Source organism: Priapulus caudatus, unplaced genomic scaffold (assembly GCF_000485595.1).
Source record: "Priapulus caudatus unplaced genomic scaffold, Priapulus_caudatus-5.0.1 Scaffold175, whole genome shotgun sequence".
NCBI classification, from domain to species: domain Eukaryota; kingdom Metazoa; phylum Priapulida; class Priapulimorpha; order Priapulimorphida; family Priapulidae; genus Priapulus; species Priapulus caudatus.
This window is the reverse complement of record NW_014577236.1, coordinates 124104-134898: the sequence shown is the minus strand read 5'-3', so window position 1 is coordinate 134898 and position 10795 is coordinate 124104. Positions and strand designations below refer to the sequence as shown.

The following is a 10795-nucleotide window of genomic DNA, read 5'->3' as shown; positions in this document are numbered from 1 at the left end:
TGTGTGAGGCGCGTATGTGAGGGGCGCGTGTTGAGGGGCGAGTGTAATGTGCGCGTGTGTGGTGCGCGCGTTGTGTGCGCGCGTATGGGAGGCGGGCGCCGTGTTGTGAGGGCGAAGTGTGTGACGTGGCGCGTAGTGTGAGGGGAAGCGTATGTGAGGGGAGCGGCGTATGCTGAGGACGCGTGGCTGGTGAGGGGGCGCCGTGTGGAGGGACGCGTATGGGAGGGGGCGCCGTGTGTGAGGTGGGGCGTATGTGAGGGGGCGCGTAGTGAGGGGACGGCGTATGTGAGGGGCCGCGCGTAATGTGAGGCGGCGAGGTGTGTGAGGGCGACGACGTGTTGTAAGGGGCGCGTGTGTGAAGGGGCGAGTATGTGAGGGGCGCGGCGTATGTGAGGGGCGCCCGTGGGTGAGGGAGCCGTATGTGAGGGACGCCGTGTGCTGAGGGCAGCGAGTATGTGAGTGTCGCGTGTGTGTGAGGGCGTGGTCGCTGAGGGCGAGTGGCTGTGAAGGGGCGACGTGTGTGAGGGCTTGCTGTGTGAGGGGCGAGTGTGTGAGTGTGCGCGGCCGCTACAGCCTTGTGCTGGCGCTGTGTGTGAAAGGGTCCGCGTATGTGACGGGACGCGTCGGGTGAAAGGCGCATGGTAGGGGCAAGACTATGTGAGTGCTGCCTGTGTGAGAGGGCGTGTGTTGAGGGGAGCGACTGTGGTGACGGCGGGCCCCGCGCGTTTGGGCAGGCGTGCGCGGTGTGAGGTGCGTGTGTGTGAGGGCACAGTGTGAGGCGTGCGAGTGTGTGAGGGATGCGAATGTGTGAGCGGGCGAGTGTGACTGAGGGGGCGGAGTGTGGGAGGGCGAGTGTGTGTAGGGGGCGCGACGTGTGTGAGCGGGGGCGATGTGTGTTGAGGGGCGAGTGTGGAAGGGGGCGCGTTTTTGGGAGGGCGTGCGTGTGTGAGGGGGGTACATCTCTCCCCGTGTGTTGAGGGGGCGCATATCGCTTCGCGCATTTTAAAGCGTATATACAGCGAATACGCCGAGAGTGTTTATTGTAGTGTTAGATCCAACAGGGCCATGTTTTGAAACAATAACCCAGAAGCACGGCTGGACTCCAATGACGCTATATTCGTCGATGTAATTCATACTGGATGCGGATGGTCTTTCGATAGTAAGTATCTGTTGTAGTCTCCTGGTCTTTATTACATTTTCTAACAACACACACACAGCCACACACACACACACACACACACACACACACACACACACACACACACACACACCATAAGCACACACAACACACACACATGTCGTATAATCAGTAAATATCTCGTCATGAGATTAGTTCAGCGCATGTTTTATGGTTTTAAGCTGAATATTATTGTCTGTGTTCCCTTAAGGTTCTTGCTGGAATTTCTCATCCTGTCGGGCACGTAGACTTCTACCCAAATGGCGGATCTCGAGCCAACCAGCGATGGCTCGTTCATTCTGCCAGACCAGGAGCGAACATTCCAGCACTACTTTAAATACAATCGAGACGTACCACAAGAGGCAGGTATGCTTTTTTCACTTCATTATGCCAAAGGGTTCTCCAAGGAGACAAATGTTGAAAATTAAATAGAAGAGATTCATTAAAGGAATTAAAAGAAACTAAAGGAAACTTATCACAGAATATTATACGGGCGCTTGCTTAACGGGGTTACAGAATAGTTACGGTGCAAAGATTTACGATAATTTAATTGAGAAGAGCAGAAATTAAGGCCCCATTTCTAGTGTCTCATTTCTCCATTTCTCCGTAAAAAAACAGACGGTGTACCAGTTCCCGGTTAATTAAAATCGCAAATTCGACTTTCCCGCGTCCAGGTTGACTGGATCAATTTATCCGGGCCTTCCCGGTTCCCCGATATTTAAATTAATCGAATCCCGCACACCGATAATAACCGTTCTCCTCCCTCATCAATTGTGCGGTCTCGCGTGCGTGTGATATGTCACGTGTTCTGACGGGCGCCGCCATCTTTGTTATGTCCGCACGCAGATATCGGCTGCTCGCACGGCCGCTCCCACGACCTGTTCACGGACAGCATCGACAGCGGCCAGCCGCTGCTGACATACGCCTGCAGCAGCTACGCGGCCTTCCTGGCTGGCGAGTGCATCGCATGTGAGAACGGTGGCTGTGCGACGCTGGGCTTGCACGCCGACCTGTACGCCGCCAACTTGAACGGTAGAACGGGAATCCGGTTCTACCATAGGGTTCTACTCACAAACAGCCGCCGCTGCTCCGTTCGGGGGTGAGAAACTCACCGAAAAAACTTTCAATAATATAATAAAGATGATGTATATTATTATATATTAGTAATAATAATAATAATAGTAATAATAATAATTGTAATTATGGATAATACCATCGTCCGTTTGATCTGAGCTTTCCATAAGTATTCAGCCGATTTCGCTTCTCAAAATGCGCAGCGCCGTGTGGGACTTTTTGATAGCCAGTTATGCTGCTTAAGTATATGGTTATTTAACTATGGTTATTGTTGCTGAAATGATGGCTATTTAAGCTTCAGAGTGATTGCTCTGCAATTCAAGTTTATACAGAGTGCCGATAACACGATAATAACATATATTATGTTCGCCGACAGTTTTAAATTTTAAGAAATTCTTGAAAAACACACTCTTTTCGGAAGTAAGTAGCCGTATTCTCATGTGAATACCTACATTGTAATTGGTAACGGCCTCTTATGAGAGGACTACGAGCCGGAGTTATCCAGCAAGCTTAGTCGGAATGCAAAATTGTTTTTTTCGACTCGAAAATCGCGCCTTACATTAGTTATGCGTATAACAGCCTGTTTCAATACTGTTTTAGTATTCCACGAGAAATTACAAGTTTTCTTTGGAAGGTTTGAGAGCGAGGTAAGAGGCCTCTTTAAAGGCATATTTACGGGAAGTGGCGGTACCTCTGGAATATTACAAGTTGGAGAGTAAGTAACCCTATCGACTTTCTTAATATGTGTTTGGTTTCATTTCAATCGCAATAAATATGTTATACTACGCGTTTGTCATGTAAGCCATATTTAAACTGACGGCGGGGGAACGTAGGATTAATTCTATAGTTACGTGTTTCTAGGAGCCATGCAATAAAGCCGCAAGCAACTGCGAGTGCCATTGCAAGTCATCCGGAACATATAGGCAGTGTAAACAAAGTCCGATTCTACTGGGATTTTGACTCTGACTGGTATGATCCATGGCAGTGGTTCAGTAACCCTGAAATCCGCATAGGAAAACTAACGGTGTTCACTTGAGAAACGCAAAGAAGGTACTAAGCGTCGAAAATCTATTACCTGCGTAACGAACTGTTCTTTATTCTCGACATTATTCGATTTATGAACCAATTTCATCAATATGGTATCCATGATAAATTTTATTAACTATATGTATGTACTAGGGGGATACCCGGCGTTGCCCGGGGAAATCAGTGGCGTTACTCAGCTGGTGACCGCTTGGTTGAAAGGAAAATACCCCCAAAAATCTAACTGAGCCCACTGCGCCATCACGTTTATACACCATGGATTCAAATGTACCATACATTCACCATGTATTCAGACGTAATGTTGTGTGTACGTACGTGACCGCCATCTATTGATCAATAGAATTTTTTATGAATGTTTTACTTTTTAACTTTTTTAAATTTTTGTTTCAGCAAGAACCACCTCCGAGACGTGCTGATTCTGAAAATATCTTTAGTTTTCCTCTAGGCTGCGGAGTTCTCTAGTTATGCGCGAACACACAAATTCGGCTGAACAACTTTATATAGAAGTAATATAAGAAGTGACGATTCACAAACAGTCACGTTTTTATTACAGTGTCGATCTCTGCGGACCCGGTGACGCCATTACATCAGGGGAATGGGTGGATTTCAGTCCATGCTGAATCGACCCCTGTGTCACATCAAGATGATCGGCTATCGTAGATTCTAATAACATGTCAGGACTTCATAATGAATAGGAACATAGGACAGAATTGGCACACACGCGCACACGAACGCACGCACGCCGCCGTTTCATGTTTAATGCTTTGGGGAAATATTACTGTCATAGGTAAGCTGTCTGATGTACTAATAGAGAGGCTTAAACGCCCAATTCCAAGACTTGTTCTTCCAGAAGCAAGGGAAACTTGTTATTTTAATCTGATAAGACTTAATTATTTTATTGACGGGCATTTAATGCAAATCTGTTATTATGACAAATTGTTGTTTAAAAAATTAATTATTATCTAGCTATATAATCTAAGTAAAATTTAATCTGGGTTATCATTAACATCAATTAATGTCTCGCTACGGTATTATTGTATTCGTATAAGTGTAGCTCTGCTTATTCTTCATTTCAATAAACAAGATTGTTCATCATCTCTTATTAATGACTTTTTATCAGGAAAACACAATAATCGAAACACAACAGAATAGGAATAACAAAATTAATACAGGTTTCTGCAGTATATCTGCACATGATTGAGGAAAACGTAATCATTGCCTTGTGGTGGCGCCACAACATTACGTATTAGTTAAAAACCTAACGAGGTTATCCTGCTCGTTATTACACTACTCATTTAAAAACAATTATTATACTATACATATAATATACCATACCGTAAAATCTACTTCTAATTTTAAATCCGTTTATGAAATTACGAATAAACTCACTTGCCGGAGACGAAAACAAGGTAAAGTCAAGTTGAAAACTACTCAAAATGCTGTTAAAACAGTGCCATACTCTTCTCCCATTATGTACTTGATATTAAACAATACAGTTACTAAGTTACAGTTTATTTACGTTAGAACGGATAAATTTGTTAACTTTCCGATCAGTCCCCGATTCAATTTACGGTGCACCTACTTAGTTTAAAGCGTTGATAATCAATTCACAGCTACCCAGTGCAATTACATATCTACTCGCCTTTAGTTTCAACCTAAGGCGGCATCTTCGACTTTTGTTCACATCAGATTCGCCGGAAAATTCGCTGATACCCAAGCGCCGATTATATATATTATTTTGTCTGATCACTAGTAACTCACATAATACGCATAATACTTCGTTATTACCATGAAACGCCAATCCCTAATGTTAGAATCTGGCCAATTCCTAGTCAATTATTAATAAATATAAACGACGCACTCATTCGTTTAGGCCCAAGTACTGGCAGCTACGCGTCTAAACAGAACTATTTCCGTTAATTGATTTTTCGTGTGTATTAATTTATAGCCACTTATATTGCTCTGGCAGATTTGTTGTAAATGTTGTCAATTAACTCATGCAGTATCTTGCACGACTATAATCCTCCCAGATACCCTATTATTATAGCAAATAAAGTATTTTTCATTTAGGGGAATTATATGGCTGCATTTAATGTAGAATTAATATACGGATAATAAATTATTACAACGTTACATGCTTATAACAAACCGTCCTCGTGTTTTCCCACTCGCCGTAGCTTAAGAATAAGATAACGCAGGCTGTATAGAAACCTGCATGTGATTATCTGTACGGCATACCTCGCATAAATTTAGACACCCTCTGCAACGTATACGGCGTATTACTTGTGTCTCAAAATCAGCCGCTGTGCATACAAAATCTCAGCATTTATAATCAAGGTACAATCATATAGGGGGCCTACTGATTGTGTGTGCACTCAAAAGGTGCTTCCATGCCAAAAAAATCTTACGTAACAAATTTATATCCATCTAATAATTATTAAACGATCTAAATATGCTCAACAATTGGGCACAAATACAGTCACAGCAAATTCGGGAAAAAATGGCGCGAATCCCGTTGGCTATAATAACGCGTGCTGCAGTACTCGTTTTGCGAGCTATAGGACGTCAGCTAGGAATCTCGGGGGGTGGGGGGGGGGTCACACGTAACAGAGCCATCTAACCGCAACGAGGAAGAGCATGGTAGTGACGACGCTTGATTGTGCGTAGCGCAAGAGATACTGCGCCGCAGATGTGGCCACGTCTTCGTTGCATCGATCGGTGTGGCAGCAAGTGACACAGCTCCACGTGTCCAGCGTGTATTTGCACGGCATCGATATGTTGGACTCGTTCCTCTGCGCGTAGCACGGCAGCTCCTTCGTACACGACTTTGTGATGAGCAACTTGTGTATCTCACCTGCAAAACAATCAAAATAGTCGTACGCACGGCTCCGCAAAGCTTTTCGTTATCAGACGCACGTCGCTGGTTCGTTTGCTCTACCTGACCTTTTTCTGACACGTGTCGTGCGTAACTTACCTGCATGCCCATGTCACCAAAACAACTTCGTGTTTACCTAGCTAAGCCGGTGACCATTGTTTGACATCTGACGAGCGTAACCTAAATATCTAAGTAAGCATAACTTAAAAATAATCATGATTTACCTACCTGCCCATGTGACCATTGTTTGACAGGTCGCGCGTAAGTTAACCGAGTAAACACAGCGCATGACGTATCATCAAGACCTAATAATACCATTAATGTGTATTATTAGCTCTTGGTATCAGGTATAACATACCTGACCAGGTGACCATTGTCTGACAGGTGTCGTGTGTGGAGGCGCACTCGTCCAGGTAGAGGGTACCGTTACACTCACCGTTACTGTGTACGTTCTCGCACTGGTAGCACTGCAAGCTTTGCACCTCTGCAACAATGATTATAGACAGTGATTGGATTAAATGTTTGCGATAAAACGTAATTAACTGATTACACACAACGAAGCGGCCATTTTCATTCATATATTGCACTTTTTATATTTTGTGATTGTTTTTCGTTATTTTATCATCATTTAAATGGTGTAGAGTTACATTTTATTATAATAATTAACACTTCAAATTAAATAATAGATGTAATTAGCAAAACAAAAAAGTAAAACGCCTTTTTCGTTTCACAAGCACGACAATTGGCAATGCGGTATTGAACAGAGTTAACAGAGTTGAACAAGGTTAATTTGTTCCTTATACAAAGGAAACTGTGTGTGTGAAGTAAACGCTAATTACGATTCATGTGTCAGTATTTTCTCTAACGAGGCAAACGCCGGTGACTGAGCACGGGTATAACTCTGTCACGCAGTGAGACACCACTCAGCTCAGGCTGGACAGGAAAGATAGTTGGCTCTGTCGAACAATGCATTAAGCGGGCAGCACACTTCACCATTTTCGTTGCTCGTACAGGCAATTTTCGTGGTTGCCACAAAAATGGCCAAGTGTGCGGGGGCCGGCAACGACCACTCACCACGGAAATTTAGTGCTGACCACGAGTTGCCGAGAATCAAACCGGTTTCATTTCTCACCACGAAAATTGCTTGTGGTGGCAACTTGTGGTGAAGTGTGCTGTGACGCGGCAACGGCCACAAAAATTGCCGACCACGAAAATTGTCTGTACGAGCAACGAAAATGGTGAAGTGTGCTGCTAGCTTTAGGTCGGTCCTCATAGGACGCGCGTCTGCGCAATTACCATCGACATAATGCGATTGCGGGGTAGTTAACAACACCATGTTAAGAGTGAGCAGAATCGGTGCTATACGCATGACTCACTAGTACAGGGAAGAGACGGCACACACACACACACACACACACACACACAACACACACACACACACACACTCACTCACACACACACACACCACGTACGTATTCACGCGCCCCGTGCGCTGGCGCACCACACACAGCACACACACATACATACACAACACCGCGGCGCGCACACACAACACACCACACACAGTACGTATTCACGCACACCGCACACGCACACGCACACGCACCACGCACCAGCGCACACACACAACCACACACAACGCACACACACACACACTCACGCACAGCACATTCACACGCATACGCACACGCACACGCACACGCACACGCACACGCACACGCACACGCACACGCACACACACGGACACACACACACACACACACACACACACACACACACGTATTCACGCACGGACGCACGCACACAGGCATGCAGGCAGGCACGCACGCACACACAAGTATTTTAAAAGAGATTATTTTGTCGTAATTTCACATTCAAAATGGAGAGCCATATACTCATTACATGCGTGGTAGAAAATTGGCATTCCATTATCTCACTTTATTACTTTTACGGCAGGCGCATATATTTTTAGAATTAAACGTTAATGTAGTGCAGTGAGAGATACACGTTCTTGCATTCTCAGTATTTGCGAAAATATAGATAAATGAATAAATAAAGAAATAATAAGAATATAATACATTATATGATACTAGTGTATCGTATACTCTATTACGTAGTACATTTTGGCTCATCTTGTGTGTGGTGCTGTGTCGTTGTGGGTCGTGTTTGTTTGTTCGCCGCTTTTTCGCGCTGATTTGTCACTCATTCGCGCACTTGAGATCGATCATTCAGAATACACCACGTCTGGGAGCATGGTCTGGCTGAAAAAACAATTAAAAAAGTCTTAAGTAATTAAGTGTTAAGTCAAAAAGTCGAAAAGAATGCTATTCGTCAATAGATGGCCAGTGCGTACAGCAGATCCACATCACCTACGTGGAGAATTACACTGGCGTCTCTTGAACTGCCGCCGTGTGAGCATATTCAGAATCACCAACACCATAAAAATCAATACACAACCATAAAAAATCACCAATCACCACGTCGGAGGATGGTCTGGCCTCAAACAAATCTATCTCAATAGATGGTGATACGTCTCAGATCCCCCCCCCTACTGGCAGATTCCCCCCTTGCTCACTCTGCTTTGACGTACACCGCTACTGGCCACAGTAGTCAGTGCGTAGCTGTGCCAGTGTTCTGTTGCTACCAGCTGCAGTGCGTTTTCTTTCAGTTACATATAATATTTATAACTTTATCTGTGACACTACATGAGTTTATATTTAAATACAAACATTTGCTGCGTTCTCACGGGTATACTTTCTGCTAGTAAGTATAGTGCATATACTCACGAGTAGGCTGACATAACAAAATTCTATCCCAATATATCTCACTTCAGTAAATTATAAGAAGCACAGCCGTAACATCATTTTGTGGAATTACGCTTTAAAATAGAGAACACATACTTGCTGGTAGTCCGATACCAAAAGTAGTGTTCCAACGTCTCACTTATGGTTTCCAGCTTTCTGAAACCATCCTCTAAAGTAGTATGCGGAGAGATATGTGCTTGCTCATGCCGAGTATAGCTGAGAGGGTCTATGTCCCCCGGGGTACTGCCGGAACGTACCCTGGGTACGTCCGATTACGGAACTACCTGGTACTATCTAATATGGCGGACCGTACCTCGCCTACTCCATTATTGATATTACACTTTTAAAACAGAGATAATATATCACTGATATAAAAGAAATGCCTATTATGATAACAAACTAGCTACAAACTAGGTGCCTAGTCATCGCGAATTCCCACATGCTGTAGCATTCGGTTAGATCTGGGTTCGACGACGACATGAACAACAGTTTTTATTGCTCGTTGGCATTCCGTATTCAATACCATAGACTACTGGCGGCAGTAACTGCTTGCCAAGGCGCCGACGCAACGAATGTTAGTAACCGACCCGCGCGTTTCCAGCTCACAGTCTACAGCCCGACGCAGGGGAGAATACACCATATATACCAGCAGGGGAGCCCAGACTGTCGGTGTTGGCCAGCGGATGTCATAGCAGCGCTGAGAGGGTCTATGTCCCCAGGGTACTGCCGGGAACGATACCTTGGCAACGATCGGGCCTATTCCGGAACGTACCCTGGTACTATCTAATATGCCGGACCGTACCTCGCCTACTCCACTAACAAGTGTAGGGAGTCGCCTACGCCTACTCCCTAACCCTAACCCTATCCCTAACCCTAACCCTAACCCTAACCCTATCCCTAACCCTAACCCTAACCCTAACCATATCAAAGAGTTACCAGGGTACGTTCCGGTATACCGGACTGTACCCAGGGTACGTTCCGGCAGTACCCTGGGGGACATAGACCCTATGAGCCATAGCAGCAGCTGAAAAGCGAGCACTCGCACAGCAAATGCTACAATATCGTCTGCAGACATCCGTGCATGCAGCTCCAACAGTAGGTTACGTCGTTCAGTGATTGCCAGACGGAAAAAGTGTGCATACACGAAACTATCAGGAGAGAAAAAAATGAAAAAAGAGGAAAAGATGAGGAACAGTTAGGGGGAGAAAATGACACGGAGGAAGAGGAAGAGACATCATGCCATAGCATACAATCCAGGAAGGTCGAGCTCACGGACTTATTCTGTAAGAAAACCGAAGTCGTCTGGCGAAGACAGGTGCCTAAAAGACCAATGCTCATAGTAATCGATCGCTAGCGGCCCGGCACCCCGCGATCTATCGCAATCCGATCCGAGAATCTAGATAGGGAACGGTGGGGAAGGCAATCCCGGTTTCCTGGATAAAAACAATTGCCGTTTCCCAGTTCTCGGTTAATTAAAATCGCAACTTTCCCGCGTCCCGGTTGACTTCTATTACCGAATGACGAAATATTTATCTGGTATTTCTCTGTTTCCCGATAAAATGCTCCAATCTCGCTTCCAGAAAATAACGCCCTCCTTAATCTACAGACAAGCCTAGGCTGGTCTCATGGCCCGAGAGCAGCTGGTAGTGTAAATAGTCTCTTATTCGGAAAAGCGCGAGGCGAAATGTGATTGCAGCAGATGGCGAGTGCACAGTAGGCATGACGCAGTAGTAATGTGTCTCATCTGTGAGAGGCGAGCGGTGTGTCTGCGGCCCATGAACAACAACAGCATGCAATGCGTGTAGCATTATAGCAAGCTAT

The 10795-nt window shown here is 45.1% G+C and overlaps 2 protein-coding genes across 3 annotated transcripts in view; one reads left to right on the top strand and one right to left on the bottom strand.

Annotated features, from left to right (window-relative positions):
• LOC106806699 (inactive pancreatic lipase-related protein 1-like) overlaps window positions 1-2970 on the top strand; it is a 10065-nt gene extending 7095 nt beyond the window's left edge. The window contains 5 exon segments of the mRNA XM_014808713.1: window positions 1047-1075; window positions 1078-1159; window positions 1484-1543; window positions 2024-2209; window positions 2852-2970. Coding sequence (XP_014664199.1) covers window positions 1047-1075; window positions 1078-1159; window positions 1484-1543; window positions 2024-2209; window positions 2852-2970 — 476 coding nt within the window.
• An 849-nt stretch (window positions 2971-3819) lies between these two features.
• LOC106806706 overlaps window positions 3820-10795 on the bottom strand; it is a 25277-nt gene continuing 18301 nt past the window's right edge. The window contains exons 2-3 of one of the 2 annotated variants that reach the window (XM_014808723.1): window positions 6529-6654; window positions 3820-6149 (exon numbers count right to left, since the gene is read on the bottom strand). In XM_014808723.1, coding sequence (XP_014664209.1) covers window positions 5893-6149; window positions 6529-6654 — 383 coding nt within the window. In that variant the 3' untranslated portion in view covers window positions 3820-5892. The remainder of the gene's footprint in view (window positions 6150-6528; window positions 6655-10795) is intronic. The other variant, XM_014808724.1, reaches the window with a different exon arrangement.